The following is a 20,506-nucleotide window of genomic DNA, read 5'->3' as shown; positions in this document are numbered from 1 at the left end:
AGTGAAGTATCTTGCATTTGTCCCTGTTTGTCCCAAGATCTTTTTCACACGTACTGCTATCGAGCCAGTCATCCCATTCACGAAACATTCAGCAGCCAACATTTTAAAATTGCGGGTGATCAAATTTTATTATTTCAGAGATGCCTTATCTTGGACTCCATCTCAGTTCAGGTTACATCATATACCAGCCTAATAATCTCCATGATCAAAGAAATAATCCAGTTTGCACAGAGCTACAAGGAAACAGAAGGATCAACAATCCTGTGCAATTTGGAAGTGCCTGCTGGTAGCTACAAATAACTTAACCACAACTCCCGTGCTGCTGGGGATAGGGCAAAACAACAATGCACACCAAAACAAAAGCCAGAATTGCTTGGGTGGCATTTGCCCGGCTACAATTACAATTAATAAGGACTTCAGGGTTGCAACCCGTATCCAAAATCTCACGTCCTGTCCTGGCACTCCTAGAACGAAGGAGTGGTACTTGTTGGAGCAGGGTGGGTGGGTGGCGTCATGTGGTAGTTAAAAGGGAAGGAGAAAGAGAGAGATTTCCAAGCCTCCTCGGTCTTATCTCCAGTGCAGATTAATTATGTACCACTATTTCCTGTGTGTTTTCAAGTATGATTATGCCTCCCTTGATACCTTTTGCTTCCACTCTTCCACAGGGAAAAAAGATATTAACAGTGCAAAAGGGAGTGGTTTTTAGCTTGCATCTTTGCTCTCCTTGCCCAGAGTTTTAACCCCTTCACTGGAAAAGCTGAGGAATGTATTTGGGGAAATGATTATGTTTGGTCTAAAATTATTATATTTTTCTATTACAATTACAAAATGGGGCCGTGGCGGTGCAGCATGTTAAACCACTGACCAGTGAAACTTGCTGACTGAATGGTTGGCGGTTCAAATCCACAGAGTGGGGCAAGCTCCCATTGTTGGCCCCAGCTTCTGCCAATCTAGCAATTTAAAAACATGCAAATATGAGTAGATCAATAGGTACCGCTCTGGCAGGAAGGTAACAACGCTTCATGCAATCATGCCAGCCACATGACCTAGGAGATGTCTACAGACAATGACAGCTCTTCGGCTTAGAAATGGAGATGAGCACCAATCCCCAGAGTCGGACACGACTGAACTTAATGTCAAGGGAAACCCTTACCTTTACTATATTACAATTATGGAAAGCCGTCACAAACCTTTCTCCAAATCAGGGGTGGGCAATTATGAGAGATTAGTAGGTAAAGGTTTTCCCCTGACGTTAAGTCCAGTCATGTCTGACTCTGGGGGTTGGTGCTCATCTCCATTTCTAAGCCGAAGAGCCGGCGTTGTCCGTAGACACCTCCAAGGTCATGTGGCCGGCATGACTGCATGGAGAGATTAGAGGCTGCATTATACCCTGCAGGAGACATTGGAAAGATATAGCTTTTCAGCACACTCCCACCAGGCCGTTTAAGAACAGAATATGACTTTTTGACAACCATTACCTGTTGTCAAACAGAAATCATTTGCTATTTTAAAATAAGTCTACCTAAACCTAAAATGGGGGTAGGGATGCCCTCATGGATCCAAAAGGTATTTTGGGTGAGAGGGTAATTTTCCCACCCTGCCCACCCCTGCTCTTAATGTAAGTTTCTTTCACTGTTATTCAGCAGGAGAAGCTGAAGTGCGCATTCAAACACACACCTGAGGATAGCTTCCAACATTATTTCAGGTGGAGTTGGCATCCCATGATTAATGAGAGAAGAGAGTGATCTCCGTGCCAGGTCTAGTTAAATCATGAGCAGAGACATACTATTCCTACCTTACCTTCTGCTCAAACATATTGCTTAGTGTCTCATCAGAATCAAAGATCCTGGTTTGCTGCCTTAAACAAGCCAGGATTAATAAATTATAAACAAGTCTTAGTTCTTAGCTTACAAAGTGGTCAAGAAAACAACAGATTTGTTCAACATGCTGAACCAATTCTTTCGAGTTTGTTTAGTTGTTCACACTAAAGGGAGGAACCAGGTAATTGGGACTGGACTGAACACATCAAGACAGAACTCTTACACAAGAATGTGTCAGTATTCATGAATTATTGCTCTATGCAAATATAGCCAGCCTTTTGTAAATTCTGCCAGAGGCTGATCATAGAATTGTGTTGGAGGCCTATATGCGGCACTTGGAGTGTTTCTGTGAGCCGCCCTGAGTCCCTTCGGAGAGATGGTGGTGGGGTACAAATAAAGATTTATATTATTATTATTTTATTGTATGACACAGCAAACAAGATAGATATGCTGGATTTCATATTACAAAATCACAAGTCGAACACTTCCCAAGTGTCTAGGACTGTGTGATGTATTTTCGGATGATGCGCACAGATCCCAGTAGGGTGGCCTTTTGCAGTTGGAAGATCGTAATTTTGTCAATGTCTATTGTTTCCAAATGCTGGCTGAGATCTTTTGGCACGGCACCCAATGTGCCCATCACCACCGGGACCACCTGCACTGGTTTCTGCCAGAGTCTTTGAAGTTCAATCTTGAGGTCCTGATAGCGGCTGAGTTTTTCCTGTTGTTTTTCGTCAATGCGGCTGTCACCTGGGATGGCGACATCAATGATCCAAACCTTTTTCTTTTCCACAGCTGTGATGTCTGGTGTGTTGTGTTCCAGAACTTTGTCAGTCTGGATTCGGAAGTCCCACAGTATCTTTGCGTGCTCATTTTCCAATACTTTTGCAGGTTTGTGATCCCACCAGTTCTTTGCTGCTGGAAGGTGGTACTTGAGGCATAAGTTCCAATGAATCATTTGGGCCACATAGTTGTGCCTCTGTTTGTAGTCTGTCTGTGCGATTTTCGTACAGCAGCTGAGAATATGATCAATGGTTTCGTCGGTTTCCTTGCACAGTCTGCATTGTGGGTCATCAGCTGATTATTATTATTATTATTATTATTATTATTATTATTATTATTATTATAATAAAAAGAACATTTCTCCAGGATTTTCTCAGGACCTTATCACATTAGTATATGGATTCGCTATGCACAGTGGCGAATCTATGGGGTCCCATTGCAGGGTGTGGAAAACCTGTCTCCACATGCCCCGATTTCCTTACTTACTACTGGTCCCATGCCATGGGGAAAGTGTCTGCTGCCTGGTTCCTCTCACTGTTACAAGTGCAACATGGGAAGCCTCCCATGTTGCCGCAGTGGTGGCGTATGCCATTTCCTCTCCCCTTTCTCTATGAAGCCCCACTGGAAGTACATGTACATCATGTAATGGGCTCCATGGCAAAAGAGGAGAGGAACCGGTGTATGACAAGCAAATTAGCCCGTCATAAGTCCTTCTGAGTGATCCTATGTTAGCCTATGACCAAAAGCCCCAAACGCCGTTCACTTCAGGTAAGAAAACCAGGGTTCCAGATTGTATTACATTAAAGGTCCTGGAATGGATTCCTGCATGATATGTGGACCTACTGGAAATACATAGAGCCTCTGGAGAATCTTTACAAGTTCCAGCATCAAATCGAGCAATCCTTGCACGTTGCTGGAAGCTGCTGCTCTGCTAGTTGAGCTGGAGATTGCCATAAAGCCCTTTCTTCTCTGCCTGGAGCTAAGCTCCCTGAATGTGGAGAACTTGCATCCTGGTCTCATGCCTGGAGGTGACTCGTGAAGACTGACAACTTAAGGCCAGGCCCCAAGACCTGGCAAACCCACCTCTCCCAGACATTTCTTTCCTAAAACTCTATAATCCTATTTGATACAGGTACTTATGCCATATCAGAATTATAGGCAGTCCCTAAGTTACAAACAAGATCGGTTTTGTTGCTTTGTTCTTATGTAAGTTGGAACAGTTACATTTTTAAAGAGTAGCCACAGATAGGTAAAGGTTTCCCCTGACGTTAAGTCCAGTCATGTCTGACTCTGGGGGTTGGTGCTCATCTCCATTTCTAAGCCGAAGAGCCGGCGTTGTCCATAGACACCTCCAAGGTCATGTGGCCGGCATGACTGCATGGAGCGCCGTTACCTTCCCGCTGGAGCAGTACCTATTGATCTAATAATAATAATAATAATAATAATAATAATAATAATAATAATAATAAAACTTTATTTATATACCGCCCTATCTCCCGGATGGGACTCGGGGCGGTTTACAGTCATAAAAGCAACACAAACATTACATAACAACATAATACACATTATTAAACAAAGTAAAATAATACAATTATAACAATAAAACACACTTACATGACCAAATCAAGGTCATGTCTACTCACATTGGCATGTTTTTGAACTGCTAGGTTGGCAGGAGCTGGTGCTAATAGCGGCTGCTCACGCCGCTCCCGGGGCTTGAACCTGGGACCTTTCGATCTGCAGCTCAGTGCTTTAACGCACTTTGCCACCGAGGCTCCTTAGCCCCAGATAAATATATATAAAAGCTTTGGATAGCACAAGGAAGGATGAACACCCTTGTGGTGTTTGTTTTGCTGTCTGTGCCCTGTTCAGAATATTTCACCTCACTTCCTGTCATACCAACGCCTTAAATCAAAAAATAGTTTTCTAATATCTACAGAGATACTCGCAGGAACACCTCAGCAAGTGAGAGTCCAAAAGTGGCAGGCAAAAACTCGGAACCTCAAGCCATAGCTGATACTGAATGAGAGACTCCCTCCTGGGCACACAGAAGACTGGGCAACTTGGAAGGCGCTGAACAGACTGTGCTTAGGCACCATGAGATGCAGAGCCAACCTTAAGAGATGGGGCCACAAAGTGGTGTCCACAACATGCAAGTGTGGAGAAGAGCAAATCACAGACCATCTATTACAATGCAGTCTGAGTCCTGTCACATGCACTATGTAGGAACTTCTTATAGCAACACCATAGGCACTCCAAGTGGCCAGTTACTGGTCAAAGAACATTTAGTATAATGCCAAGTTTTTAACTTTGTGTTTTAAATACATCACCAACTGTATCCTCGGTTTTCTTCTGACATGACAAATAAATAACCTCACTTTCTGTGAGAATTGGATTTTGAAAAAATTGGCTTGTTGTGGAAACAATGATTAGTGTTAAAGCTTCAGTGGAGACACATTTCCCCCCGATAACTCTTCCAGGAGGGAATTCCCCTTCTGAAAGGTAGACTTCTCACCTTCTTATCTCACCCCTGTTCTTAACTGTGAGCCAGATGTCTGTAACTTGGGGATTGCCTGTACAAATGGCACATAAAGTCCCTGCTTTATAGAAGATGCTATGAAGGCAACACGGGTCAAGCTTGGCAAAACAAATGAGAAATGGGATTCAAGAGAACATGATTGGAGTCATACTCTCTTACAGTTCCAATCAATCTCCTGTATCACTTTTCCAGCTGCTATTAAAATCCTCTAGTTTCTCTCTTTCTCTTCTGCTTTCTCCCTTTTTCCTTAAATTACTTCAATTCAAAGTGCAGAAAAAATATTTGTATCCCATTAATTTGAGTGGGGTGTAGAAAGAAAGCTGCTGTAACCTCTCATAATGTATATCCTTTTCTCATTAATAACTTTAGCCATCTTGACTATGTTGTGTGACCACGTGTATCTCGGTTTTGTCTGTGAAATATTGGAGGGTATCTGCTAAGCCTCTTGAGTTCTTCCTGCCTTTATGTCTGATCTTCCATCTAACTGCAAGCAGAATAGTGTATAACACTCTCAATTTGCTTCAGAGTGGACAAGGCACCATGCAATTGCCCCTTGTCTCCTTTCTGAAAGGGCAGCACTTTGGAGTCACAGCCTTTGCTCTTGCCAAGGCCATCGGAAGTGTAAACAATCTCACCGGCCCACAAGTATCAAAGGCTGATGTCCATCCCTGGGTGCTTTGCCTTTGTCCACAAGGAAATAATTGACAAAATTTGTGATTGAGGCATGCCTCAGTCTTGAAAGCCAACTAGAATAATGAGGCAGAGAAGACTATTGCACAATATTTGTTGAGATGGTTGCCTGGCTACAATATCCAGTAATTGCAAGAATCTTTAGATAGTGACCCTTGGCAGGAAACACAGAAACAGCCAAGCCCACTTGAATGCAAAGCAATACCTCGTGCTGATTAACCACGGCGTTATGAGACATGCTTTTGCATTCACAGAAAGAAGGCCTTCCCACTGCCTTGGATCCCTGGTCACTTCCTCGTTCACTCTGGAGAGACGTCCTTAAAAGACAAGGAGAAACTCCAAATGATTACAATGAGGCATAATTGCCTGCTTTGGGCAAAGTCCTATTAGTCCAATATGCTGGTAGGGCCAACAAAATTGGGTGGGTGGGTGGGTAGGGAGCTGGTACAAAAGACTGGCAGATGAGAGAAGATCTTGGGGGTCTAACCATGTTGTATACAGTTCTGCCTTTCTTGCTGGTGTCATTTCAAGGAAAGTAATAATGACACACTGGGGGCACAGTGCGTTAAAGCGCTGAGCTGCTGAACTTGTGGACCAAAAGGTGCCAGGTTCAAATCCTGGGAGCGGAATGGGCGCCCGCTGTGAGCCCCAGCTCCTGCCAACCTAGCAGTTCAAAAACATGCAAATGTGAGTAGATCAATAGGTACCACTCCAGCGGGAAGGTAACAGCGTTCCATGCAGTCATGCTGGCCACATGAGCTTGGAGGTGTCTACGGACAACACCGGCTCTTTGCCTTATAAATGGAGATGAGCACCAACCCCCAGAGTTGGTCAAGACTGGACTTAACGTCAGGGGAAAACCTTTACCTTTACCTAATAATGACATGCAAAATTCAAATGCCCGGTTAGATCTTTTTGGCTGGTCCACCTGAGACTCAAAGCTGCCTCTTGGCAAGCAAGGAAAAGAAGCTGGACTCCTCAAGAGTTGCTACCACAGCTGCCAGTTGAGGCAGTCTGAACATGGGACCAAAGGAATGAAGTCCTCCTGCCTTTAGCTATGCCTGGCTCTACGCTGTGCTATAGACCTATCCCTAATCCTACCACCAAACAACCTTTATTTCCTTCCATACCCAGTGTGCCTGCTTTCCTTGTCTCTTGGAACAATGTGGGTTTGCACAGGAGAACCCCTGTAAGCATGTTTGCAGAGCCATTTCCCAGGCCACAGGAGGAGCAGGCAAAGATCCTGTTTCTCAGATCTCTCCCCTTCATGCATAGCTCAGATCCTTCTACACAAGCATATAACGTGGCTTGGAATATGCATGAAAAATGCTGGTTCCAATCCGCATAACGTTCAGATTGGTTTCAATATGACTGGAAATGGGACAGGATTTTAACTCCCCAGCACCCCAATCCCCCTCCAAATCTCCCTTTACCTATGCTCCCTGCTTTTTTCTTCCTATTTAGTCACCATTAAGTGCGAAGTAAGGAAGAGTGAGCACTTCCTCTCATCTGAAGTTGTCCATCTCAAGGAGCACTGGTTAGGTGATATTTTCTTGCTTTTTTAGGCCAATTAGGGTGCAGGGGGCAAGAAAGAACTGCCATCACTACCTGGTCCTGAGGAGCATGAGACCACACATAGGGGTCCGGGATAGCTGTCCCCATTTCTCCCAAATGGGTGTAGATCTGAATCCTGAAACAGGATTCAAATCTTCCCTGGGTTAAATTGCTGTAGCCTGTGTGTGTTGTGTGGACAGAGGCTAATGCACCTCTACACCGCATTATTTGTAGATGCACCCCCAGAAGCCCCTACCCAACTCACCTATGGTTACCCTTCATCAGTCTCTGTCTGTTGCGCAGATTGGCTTCTGCTTTTTTTCATGTCAGGAGCAACTTGAGAAACTGCAAGTCCCTTCTGGTGTGAGAGAATTGGCCATCTGCAAGGACATTGCCCAGGGGATGCCCAGATGTTTGATGTTTTACCATCCTTGTGGGAGGCTTCTCTTGTGATCCCGCATGGGGAGCTGGAGCTGACAGAGGGAGCTCACCGCCTCTCCCTGTATTCGAACTGCCCAGCAGTCCTTGTGGCACAATGGTTTAATCCATTGTGCCACCAGGGCTGCTAATCCAATGAGAGACCTGCCTAGAATTTTTTTTTTCACTAGGGCTCAAACATGCTGTAAGTACTGGCAGCCAATATAACTATGTCAGCATATTTGGCAGAAGGCAGTAGAAAGTAAGAGACTGCAGAAATGTGGCTTGGAGCTGGTAGATTCTATCTGTCTTATCTCACTACCGCTGCACAATACATGGAAATATACAGTCACCAATGTAGTGCACCAACAGGATCCCACCCTTAGTGAATGCATGGATCACACTGCATCAGTATTGAGAGAGATCAGCTGGCAGAATCTGACTGTGAACTACAGCAGCCATTCTTAGTCTTTGATCCAATAGATGCTTTCGACATGCTTCCAAAATCCATGGGGATCCGCCATACTGACTGGAGCTACAGAGAACTAAAATTACAAACATCTAGAGAGCCAAATCCAAAACAGGTCAATGAAACCTCACCAAATACTATTCAGATTAGCCATTAATTAGTTTGTGGCTAAGAGATGATTGCTATGTGCTTGAAACTGGGACTTTTTTTGTTTGTCATAAATTGTCGAGCAAAACCCTTGCTAGTTTCTTTCAGAAATGAGGTGAGCACTTTCTTTCACCACGTCCCAATTTTCTGCTGTTTGTGGACACGTTGAAACAGGCATTAAATGGCAGTTGTATGAAATATTACGATTGTCAGACACACAGTATACTACAAAATTGTGGTGTGTGTGTGTGTGTGTGTGTGTGTGTGTGTGTATATATACACACACACAAATAAACACACCATGAGTAGAGATACAGAATATATATATATATATATATATATATATATATATATATATATATATATATATAGGTAAAATGTAAAGGTTTCCCCTGATGTTAAGTCCAGTCGTGACCAACTCTGCGGGTTGGTGCTCATCTCCATTTCTAAGCCGAAGAGCCGGCATTGTCCGTAGACACCTCCAAGGTCATGTGGCCGGCATGACTGCATGGAGCTCCGTTACCTTCCCTCTGGAGCGGTACCTATAGATCTACTCACATTGGCATGTTTTCGAACTGCTAGGTTGGCAGATATATATATATATATATATATATATATATATATATATATATACACACACACACACACACACACACACACACACACACACATACATACACACACACACACATATAAATACATACATACATACATACATACATATATATATATATATACACACACATATAAATAAGCACACCATGAGTAGAGATACAGAATTTTGGAAATGCTGAAACCATTGAAAATTCACATCTCTTAATACCCACAACACCTTCCCCGCAGAAAAACCCAACTTTTTCCCAATAATTGAGGAAGTACAATATTAACACCCTTTACAAAATTCCCTTTGTTATTTTAGGGATTTCAAATATATTATGTATAGCCTGGTTTCTTTTTGAAGTTTTATTTTTTGAACTGTAAGAAATACCTAAACTACAGAAACCTTTATGGTTTTGCTAGTTTAGAAAGAAGTGGTGGAAAGACCAATAAAAACTGAAGGGACCGTCAACATCAGTGACAGAAATACATAATTTTATCTCATTTAGTCCTCCATAATGCCAAGCAGACACATATAAAAGAAATCTGAGAAAAGGAAATCAAGACCAGAAATGGCAATGATACTGTACATAATCTTAACTAAAGGTCTATCTGCTATATAGATTTTGGAAGTAAGGTGGGAAAGTAAATATATTAACACCTTATCATAAATATGTTATTCATATCCCATAATCCAATTTTAAATCTATGGAAAACATGCCAAAAACAGATTTTCCTACTTTTTAAAAACTTCTTCCCTCTGGAACTTCACATTTCTACATGTCAGCGATCAACACAGGGACTGTTTGTCTCAAGTGGCACAAGCAGCAAACATGTTTTGCATGTCTGGACATAACTTTAGTTACAACACACTTGCTACTACTGCATTATTCTCTTCTGTAAAGTAAAGAGGGGGGCATCTGCCTAGTTTTTTTTAATAACTAGGCAGTTGGCAGGCTGTACAATTCTACAACCACAATTGGTAAAAACTAGGTGCTTAAGCACTTGTCTCAGTAGAAATTCCCTTTTGTTGGCAGAAACCTCTTCTGATAGATGATTTCAGAAATTTGCCAAAATAAATATTTGCCAACAGAACTGGGTGAGAGAGGAGCCAAATTATCCCAGACTGAAACCTCTTACCACCCAGTGACACAGTCACAACTCTGGAACAAAGTTGGGCTAGGATGAGAATAATCCTAAATAATTTCCAAGATCATCAGATTGGGAGGAGCATAGATCTAATAGAGCATCACTTGATCCAGTGGTTGCTCAGTTGGTCCTTGGCCACCTTGGCTGATGAGAAGTATTCTTTTGAAAGAGTACTAATGGCCAGCCAATACTGCTAAAGCCTGGAATAAAAGCTTATAATGGGCTGTTTTTGTAGTGTTTGTTTTAAATTGAAGCAATACAACTTGTTTATTTTTATTGTGTGTATTTTTAGCATGCATTGTGCCGATTATGGTTGTGCTGATCACTCTGACTGTGGTGATTCCAGTAATCGCTGAGGATTGTGCTGATTCTGGAAGGTTTGTTTTGTGCTGATTATGTTTTATTTGAGCTTTCCTCTATTTGTTCTATCCTCCTCCTCTGGATTGGTGTCACAGGGTGAGGGCTTTAAACCTTTGCCCTAGCTGTCTACTATTTTTTCAGGGACAAACTCTTCCATGCTCCCATCACAAAGAGCAAGAATAGGGGAAGTGATCTGGATTGGCATTGTGTGAGAGATAATGGATTAAAGGCACTCTCCATCATCCTTCGGTGCTGATTCAATTTACCTCCTATGTTTTTGTTATTTACTTAACAAAATCATACAGAAGCAAATTGCAGTTTGCATCACACATAATTTGGCCCTATGGCTAATACTCTGCTTATATGTCTGTATCAAAATAGTTTTTTAAAGCCATAGGTATCTATTTGTATAAACAGGGACAGGGTCCTTAAAACAGCCTTGATTACTGAAAGGACATGGGGATACTGACAAGCTGTGTTAGCACATTTTCCATCTTTTTTGCTGTTCAGATTTTCTATATAAATACAGGAATTTATCACATGAAGTAGGAAACTGGTGTTGCGGTTTTTTTATCATGTCAGAAGTGACTTGAGAACATACTTCAAGGCCATCTACAGAGATGTTGTCCAGGGGATGCCCGGATGTGTTACCATCCTGCTGGGAGGCTTTTCTCATGTCCCCGTAAGCTAGAGCTGACAGACAGGAGCTCATCCCATCTCGATTCAATTTGAATGGGCAGCCTTCAGGTCAGCAACTCAACCTTCAGGCCAGCAGGCCAGTCGGCACAAGGGTTTAACCCATTGCGCCTCTGTGGTATTGCAGCTGGACTGTCACTACATGATACCATGTGTATCCTCTGACCAGTTTGTCTCCCCCTGTCATGATTTTCCCATCCCTAGCTATCAATGAGTAAACCTGCTTGATCTACTACCTTAGTGCAATGAGTCCCTTTCACTTATTTTATTTATTTATTTATTTATTTATTTATTACAATATTTATATCCCGCCCTTCTCACCCAACAGGGGACTCAGGGCGGCTTACAATGAAACACACATATAAAACCTGTACAATACACTATAAATCAGTTAAAAATTAACTTACATAAAACATTCATAAAACGCATTATAAAATACAGATAGGCGTGTTCAAGTATGTGCCAGCATACTGACAATAACATGATTTCAAGGGATGGGATTCCTCTCCTCACTCCTTTGTTATGGCCCAGGCTATTTTTATTTTATACACATCTTTGTCTTTGTTTGGTTTTGGTCCCTTTCATTTTTTAGGAAGGTAGGGTGGGGTGAAAAGAGCTGATCCAAGAGACTAGGGGATGTTAAGGTAAAGGTAAAGGTTTCCCCTGATGTCAAGTTCAGTCGTGTCCGACTCTGGAGGTTGGTGCTCATCTCCATTTCTAAGCTGAAGAGCCGATGTTGTCTGTAGACACCTCCAAGGTCATGTGGCCGACATGGCTTCATGGAACGCCGTTACCTTCCCGCCGGAGCAGTACCTATTGATCTACTCACATTTGTATGTTTTCAAACTGCTAGGTTGGCAGAAGCTGGAGCTAACATCGGGAGCTCACTTTGCTCCCCGGGTTTGAACCTGGGACCTTTCGGTCTGCAAGTTCAGCAGCTGAGAGGTTTAACACATTGAGCCACCGCAGGATGTTAGAGATGCCAAAAAAAAAGTATCAGGGGCCAGAATGCTATAGTTTGCTAGCCTTTGATTTAGGTTTCTTTCACACTACACAATTTTAACACTCTGATCCCCTTTCTGATAGCCACAGCTGCAGACTATGAAATTCCAGAGTTTGCAATTTGGAGATGCATTAGAACTCTCTAGTACCCTTTCCTAACCAGCAAAACTCATGATTCCATATGGTTCACTCATGGGAATTAATATGGAATCACAGCACTAGAATTGTGTAGTGTCAAAGATTTGGGATTCCAAGGAATCACATATTCCTTGCTCATGCTGTAAAAGAAACGTCTACAAAAGGAAGACTTTGGAATGATAGCCTGGTAGAGCCTTCCTTTCCCATGAAACAAAAGCACCAATCTAAATGCAAGTGAGAACAACTCTCAGAAAAGTCGAGGTCACCTTACTGCACTGCAAGAACATCAAAAAAAAAAAAGAGAGAGAGAGAGCAGCTGAAGTATATGTGAAAATCCCCAGAGGCAATGGAGATTTACTGTGCATTTCCAAAAAAACGTTTGAAGTATAATCACGTAGACTTACACAAGGATAAATTTAAATAGATAAATAAATCTTGAGAGCTTATGATCAAGAAATTTATTTGGGAATCCTTAACAGAAATTGTCTATCTGTATGGAGCTTTTTCATATTTCAGCACTAAAAAACAGAACAGAACTCTTAAAACAATTAACATACAGCTCACAATGGGCAACTAGAACCAACAGGGTGTAGTGGTTTGTGTATTGGACAAATCATCATCATCATCATCATCATCATCATTTATATTCCACCCTTTTCTCCGAAGGGACTCAGAGCGGATTACAATATATAAAGCAGACACAGGCAAACATTCAGTGCCTTATTACAATCACATAGAATAAGACACACAACACAAACAAAGGCAAAGCCTTCTCCTTTCATTTCCGTCTTCTGGAGACTAGGACTCCAGGAGACCAGGGTTCACGTCTACACTTTGCCATGGAAACTCACTGATAACTTTAGGCAAGTCACACACTCCCAGCCCCAGAGGAAGGCAATGGCAAATCCCCTCTGAATAAATCTTGCCAAGAAAATCCCAAAATAGGTTTGACTTAGGATCACTATAAGTCAGAAATAACCTGAAGGCACACAGCAACATGATTTTGTCTCCCAAATGAAGTGTTGGGAAGTAAATGCTGGAAGAAAGTAAAGAAACACAAAGCTAGATGTTCATGGAATGAGACCAAAAAGTGCAAAATAAAGGGGGAAATGTATTAATAGATACCATCAAGTAAAAATCAACATCACATATGATCTGTGGGCTCGATCATTAAGCTAAACCACATAACAGCTATTGATCCATAATACCGTTTGCAGAAAAATAGAGAAAAGGCTGGACAAAGATCTTAAAGATGGTTCTAAGTCAAAGGTCCCAAACTAAGGCCTGTGGTTTGGATGTGGCCCTCATTTACCCACCCCTGCGCCCTACCCTAAATTTTAGACTTAGGGTCGCCCTAAATCAGAAATGACCTGGAGGCACACAACAACAGCAACAATCGTGACTATCTCATCAGCCAAAAGCAGGCCCATACTTCCCATTGAAATACCGGTAAATTTATGTTGGTTAAAATTGTTTTTCATTTCAAATATTGTGTTTTTGTTCATGTCTTCTTTGCGCTACAAATAAGGTATGTGCAGCGTGCATAGAAATTTGTTAACTTTTTTTTTTTTCAAATTAATGTCCAAAGTTCCGTCTTGTAATGTGAATGTTGGCTTTCTTCTCCTATGCAAGTCCCGGTACAAGCATCTGTACTAGAGTTGGGCCCTGTTTCATCTGTTTCTTACATGTTTTTGTTCTGTTCTATCCATTCAGATGGCACGGAATGGTACAACCCCCTCCAGAACGGAAAGAACAGTGAAACAAAAAAAGAAGGGGGGAAGGTAGCCGGTTTATTTTCGGCACGCCGGCTGTAGGCCCTGGCTGGCATGGCTTACAGCCAAGCGCTGGGCACACGATGCTCATAAACCCTGTTGTCAAGGCCTACACCTGAGTGTTAAATGCTTGTACTCCCAGCTCGCAGGGCCTACAGCCAAGCGCCAACCGCTCAATGTTCATAGGCCTGGTAGGCAGGGCCTACAGCTAAGCACTGGGCACCAAACCCGCTCAGATGTAGTCCCTGGCTGGCAGGGCCTACAAGCCTTTGCTGCCCAAGGTCCGAAGATCTTCGTATTTTTTCGGACCTTGAACAGAAAAGTTTGTATGTGTAGAAGCCCGTTTTCAGAAATGGCAGATGGAAACAGAAACAGGTAGTGATTCCATACAAATGCATGAGACTAATCTCTACTCCATTTGTATTCTCTCAAGAGCTTCCCTTTGTTTCTTTGCATTTCTCCCATTTTCCAGATCTCACCCATTGAAAATCACTTACACTCACATTATCACTTCCTTTGACATTTCTATTTCCTGCCTGTTCTTTTCCAAGGCCTTTGCTGCTTCTGCCACTCATTTATAGGTTTTCTCTCTGCATTTTCCTTCCATAAGATTAAATCAGCTCGGACAGATGCAACCTGAAGCCTTTCTGACATCGAGGCCAATGCTTTTTGAAATTCCACCACTACGGTACAACCACAAAATTCCATGTTGCAGTTCAATATATACATTACTTCCTGTTCCATTACAGAATGTTTCCTACTTACCCCAGATTCAGAAGGATCTGGCAACCAACCTAGCTCATTCTGAGCAGTACTCGTGTCAAGAAGATTCACTGGAACAAAAATACAAAAAAAGATTAGACGGACAGGTGTCAGACAGGTTTCAAAGTTTGCTGAGATGACAGAAGAACATACAAGATCAATCTAGTTTGGTGTTTTTGTCAACCAATAAGCTGTATGTTATTTAGAATCAGAACACAAGCTGAAGGGCAGCATCCTGCTTGCTATAAGCCCCAAGCTTATTAGCATATCCTTAGCCTTGGTTGTTAAAGGAAAGCTATTATCCGCTCTGCTCTAGGTACATAGTTTGCCATAGGGAGGCATCACTTGTACATGGGCAACCAAAAGTTGTATTCTAAAACAAGAGACCCAGGAGTGATGTTAAAAAGTAACTGGTAGATTGACTGATAAACAGACAACATCAATATGTTTGGAGGACAGTGGTGGCGAGATCATGATAAGGGGTGTCACAGCTTATTCAGCTTGACTTTGCTTACTTGACAGGACTTTCCCTTCCTTTGAGCTCCCTTTACACCCCTTCTCTTTGCTATGGAAGACGTTCCACACATCTTTAGTGCATTTTAAGGGCATGCATACCTTGGGTAGCAGTGGGAATGGAAAATCATTTCTCCATACAGCATGTGTTGTTTTGGAAGAATAATATAGTAGAATATAGTGAGCCCTCCACATTAACTCTGGTTAGGGGATTAGGAGCATAGGACCTCTGTGAAAGTGAAAAATTGAGGGAACACCTTTCTAGGAATTTCTAGATTCTCTAGGACAGCTCTATGGCCAACTTATGGATGCTGACCTTAGAATCCCATTGGAGGACCTAGAGCAGTGGTTCTCAACCTGGGGTCCCCAGATGTTTTTGGCCTTCAACTCCCAGAAATCCGAACGGCTGGTAAACTGGCTAGGATTTCTGGCAGCTGTAGGCCAAAAACATCTGGGGACCCCAGTGTGGAGATGTGGCAGGCAGAGGAGGAATTTTTTTATTCACTTTAGATGGAAGCGTAACTTAAGTTAGAATATATGTGACAGAGGCTTAGATGTTAAAGAAAATTACAGTAGAGTCTCACTTATCCAACATAAACGGGCCGGCAGAATGTTGGATAAGCGAATATGTTGGATAATAAGGAGAGATTAAGAAAAAGCCTATTATACATCAAAATAGGTTATGATTTTACAAATTAAGCACCAAAACATCATGTTACACAACAAATTTGACAGAAAAAGTAGTTCATTACGCATTAATGCTATGTTGTAATTACTGTATTTACGAATTTAGCACCAAAATATCATGATATATTGAAAACATTGACTACAAAAATGTGTTGGATAATCCAGAATGTTGGATAAGTGAGTGTTGGATAAGTGAGACTCTACTGTAATAAGTTTATTTCAGGCACAGAGCTTAGTGGTTACAATTTGTTTCTCAGAGTTAAATTTTCTTAATCTGTTGCAAATATAACTTATGATGAATCCTCTCTCAAAATACTTTCTCCTTTCCTTGAGTAGTCTAAACCTTTTCTTCTTCTTACAACCAAAACTATTAACTGATCACTTTGGATCTAACTGGGATTGCTTCCCCTTACCTCTCAGACTCTCTGAATAAACCCAAACAAGTCACTTAACTTGCTTGATTTGACACAACTAGAGGTCTGAGCTTCCCTGGTTTCCCTAACTTGGAACCAGTGTCTTTCCTGTGACTAAAAATCACAGACTAAACTGTTTTTTAAAACATTCCCTCCTTTTCTTCCAAACGGCAGGTGGGTCCGCCTTCGTTGCTATGGTAACCTGCCTCAGAATGCTGAGCTGGCTACCATCCCCCTCGCACTGGTAACTAATACTTACCCTTTTAAACATAGTTAAACATGACTTTTAAAACAAAATTAAACAAACATGACATCTATAAATCATAATAAAAACACACTTCTTTACACCCAGGTTGTCAAGACCCAGGCTGCAGAGCACCAATAACCATACACAGAGGCCAGAATCTATCTAATATCTTTATTGAAGGAATATATAAAGTTAATAAAAACAAGTGTAGAAAATAGTCCAGAATTAGACCTTTCAGGAAAGGTCAGAATTAGTCCAAGAAAGCAATGTCCAATAAGAAATATTAAGGTCCAAAGTTGTAATCCAATAACCGAAACACTCACTTTGCCAAGCAAAGTGAGGGGAGATGACAAGGTCCTTTAGTCCATGAAACTTGAGCGAGGCTAGGAAATAACTTGATACTTGAAACAAGGCTTGAACGTGGAACAAGGTAACTAGGAACAAGAACAAGGTCCGTGGAATAACTTGGTAAAATCCGTGGTACAAGGCAAGGATTGGTCCTGGGAAACAAGGCAAAGTCCGTAGGTAAACAAAGGCTGGGAAGCAAGGCGAAGGCTGGATAGCAAGGCAAGGCTTGAGCGAGAGCGAGGCTTGAATCGGAGCGCGCTGTCCAGACACGACCCGCTCCGTAGGCTGACGAATTGACTCCGCGAAGTTACTACGCGGGTAAAACACCTAAATAGAGTCTAGCTTTCCCGCCGAAGCAGTTCTCTGGGAATCAGAACCGAAAGCTAACTCTGAGACCAGATGTGAGACTCCCCAAAGATTCTCACGAGAAGCAGTCTTAATTGGCCACATTCTTAGCTGCAATCCTTGCACTCCTGCGCGAAGCTGAATCCAAACTTCTCTGTTGTTTACAAAACTCCCGGCGCAAGAATACGGGAGAAGTAGGCTCTGGGCTTGTTTGACATACTTCTGGGAGACAACTTTCTTGCAGGTGCAAGGTTCCCAGATCTGCCTGGGAAAGATCTGGCTGAGAGGAATCCAGTTCAGACTGGGAAGGTAAAAAACCCAAGTTTTCATCTTCATCAGGAATTACAATGTCCTGAGCAGGACTACAAGGCCCATGGGTCATCACACAGGTTGAGAATCACTGACCTAGAGATTCTTAGAGAGGTATTCTTTCTGGGAATCTCCAGCTCCTCCAGTGTGACGGAAAGACCTGGAATACTTTGGACCACCTGTCTCCTCTGAAATGCCTTCCATTTCCTTTCTCTGCTGCAGTTGTAATGTCAGACAAACAGAAATGGAAGAACTTCCTGCAGCCACTTTAAAAAGATCTCCAAGACTAGAGACTTCTCCTTTGTTCTGGAGTCTTTTTGAGCTACTGTCATAAAAACTGTACCTTTGTAGCTCTAGAGCAGTAGTTCTCAATCCATGGGTCCCCAGGTGTTTTGGCCTACAACTCCTAGAAATCCCTGCCAGTTTACCAGCTGTTAGGATTTCTGGGAGTTGAAGGCCAAAACATCAGGGGACCCACAGGTTGAGAACCACTGCTCTAGAGAAAACTATGGAGACTTGCGGCATTTTAAATCCACATGATTCTAATTTTTATTGCAATAAAAACTCATAGGTATCGCCGTCACAGCCATAGAAAATGATCTTATCCCAACAAGATGTCAGAAGGCCAGCTGAATTGATGTGATGAAATGTCATATGGACATTTAAAGGACATTTAATGTGATTTTTGAAACATGCATTTAAATCAGAGATATTGTATCAGTTGAGATCAGTGAATTACTGCTTTATATTTGTTTCTTACAAAAAAAAAAAAAAACTGCCATTAATTGTCTATGATTACAACATGCCAACTAGCCCAAAATAAACCTAAAACTATCTGGGACTTAATAGGAAAGAGAAATGACACCATAGCCAGGAGCCATCTCTCCAACCCAGAGGAGTCACATCTAGCAAAAGGATGAAGTGACAGGGACAAATTACCAGAACAACAAATCAATTAGTGTCGCCTCAGGGAAGGAAGCAGAAACAGGAATGAGAGGCCAACAAAGATCACGTGAAATACCTTAGAAAGACAAAGTATGTGTTTTAACACAATTTTGTATCCCACTTTGTTCGTTACAATGAATCCACAATTTGTTCCACTGTGTCTCTAAGGGTGAATCTACACTGGAGAATTAATGCAGTTTGACACCTGTTGTGGCAGAATGCCATGGAATGATAGAAGCTGTAGCTTAACAAGGTCTTTAATCTTCTCTGTCAAAAAGTGGTGGAGCCTCCCCAAACTACATCTCCCAGGGTTCCATAACATGAGCCATGTAAGTTAAAATGTGAAATTGCATCAATTCTACAGTGTAGATGCACCCTTAGTTAAGCTTCTACCCTGATAAGTTTCCGGGTTTTGTACAAACATAAGACTTGTTAGGGGACCAAGAATGCCTTATGACTGATGCACTGCTTCTTCTTTATCTTTTGTGTGGGCTTTCTCTTCCCAGTTTCAGTCCAATGGCTATGGTTGACTTGGCAGCTACACCTAATCACAACCAGCTCCAAACCAGTTTGCAATCATGATTATAAAAGAGTTTGCTGGTTGCGGTTTGGGCAGTCCAGCAATTATTGCAGAACTCCTTTTCCTTGGGTTCATCCCAGAGTAAGGCTGTGACATTTAAAGACCTATAGCTATGTAGATGAAACTAATTGTGGCCGAGGACGGTTCCTACTCTAAAACTTCTGCTGCTTCTTCCCACGGCTCATCTTTTAACCACCCACCCTCCATGCCTTACTGGCCAGAAGATGAGATCTCTTTTTTTATTTATTTTTGCTTCCTGATTCCTTCTCATCCTTCTCTTTTCTCCTTTGAATTCCATACTTGTCATCTGTTTCCCCATCTTAATGTAAATTTTGCCATTATCTACTTTTGGCCTCGATTGTCCCTCTATCTTGATTTGTGTTTCATTTTTCGCTGCTCTTCATCCTCAACTCTTCTGTCCATTTGCCTGAATTATGTTGGTTACTATTCAGTGTGATTTTTCCTATGGTTATTTTTTGTTTTGACCTGTTATTCTCTTCTCTTGCACTCCTTGAATGCATACTTTAGCATATTCTCAGTGACTATACTTTGGACTTGCTGGTTTTCTTAACCCTGTCTTCTTCTTAACCTCCTTTGGTTAAGCTTTGCTTTGCATAATCAGAGGATCCTGTCTTATGCAAAATTCTAAAGGGCTGGGTGGCCATCTGTCGGGGGTGCTTTAAATGCGATTTCCTGCTTCTTGGCACAACTCTATGATTCTATATAAGTGTCGGACATCCTTACAAATTTGTAAAACAATGCTTCTTTTCATAATTTACAATGCATGTCTGGAACTAAGATTGCCAGCCAGTGTTTCTTTCAAGCCTAGGGTTTCTTGGGAAATTGTGATGGGGTGAGATGCTTTTATTGAGATTGTGCTGTAATCAATATGTTGTCAAAGGTTTTCATGGCCGGAATCACTGGGTTGCTATGAATTTTCCAGACTGTATGGCCATGTTCCAGAAGCATTCTCTCCTGATGTTTTACCCACATCTATGGCAGGCATGCTCAGAGGTTGTAAGGTTTGTTGGAAACTAGGCCAGTGGGGTTTATATATCTGTGGAAAGTCCAGGGTGGGAGAAAGAAGTCTGGTCATTTTGAGGCAAGTGTGACTGTTGCATTTGGCCACCTTGATTAGCAATGAATAGCCTTGCAGCTTCAAAATCTGGCCTCCTCCTGCCTTGGGGAATCCTTTGTTGGGAGGTGTTAACTGGCCCTGATTGT

General features: G+C 42.1%; 1 protein-coding gene across 1 annotated transcript in view; it reads right to left on the bottom strand.

The window, feature by feature from the left end:
- The window catches only part of epha1 (EPH receptor A1), a 153,322-nt gene that overhangs the window by 102,906 nt on the left and 29,910 nt on the right, over positions 1–20,506 (bottom strand). Inside the window, exon 3 of the mRNA XM_062971742.1 lies at positions 14,899–14,966. Within this exon, the coding sequence (XP_062827812.1) occupies positions 14,899–14,966 (68 nt within the window). The remainder of the gene's footprint in view (positions 1–14,898; positions 14,967–20,506) is intronic.

The sequence above is a fragment of the Anolis carolinensis genome, chromosome 2, assembly GCF_035594765.1.
Source record: "Anolis carolinensis isolate JA03-04 chromosome 2, rAnoCar3.1.pri, whole genome shotgun sequence".
In the NCBI taxonomy this organism is placed as follows: domain Eukaryota; kingdom Metazoa; phylum Chordata; class Lepidosauria; order Squamata; family Dactyloidae; genus Anolis; species Anolis carolinensis.
The sequence above is the reverse complement of the archived record's forward strand: the minus strand, read 5'-3'. Positions and strand labels throughout refer to the sequence as shown.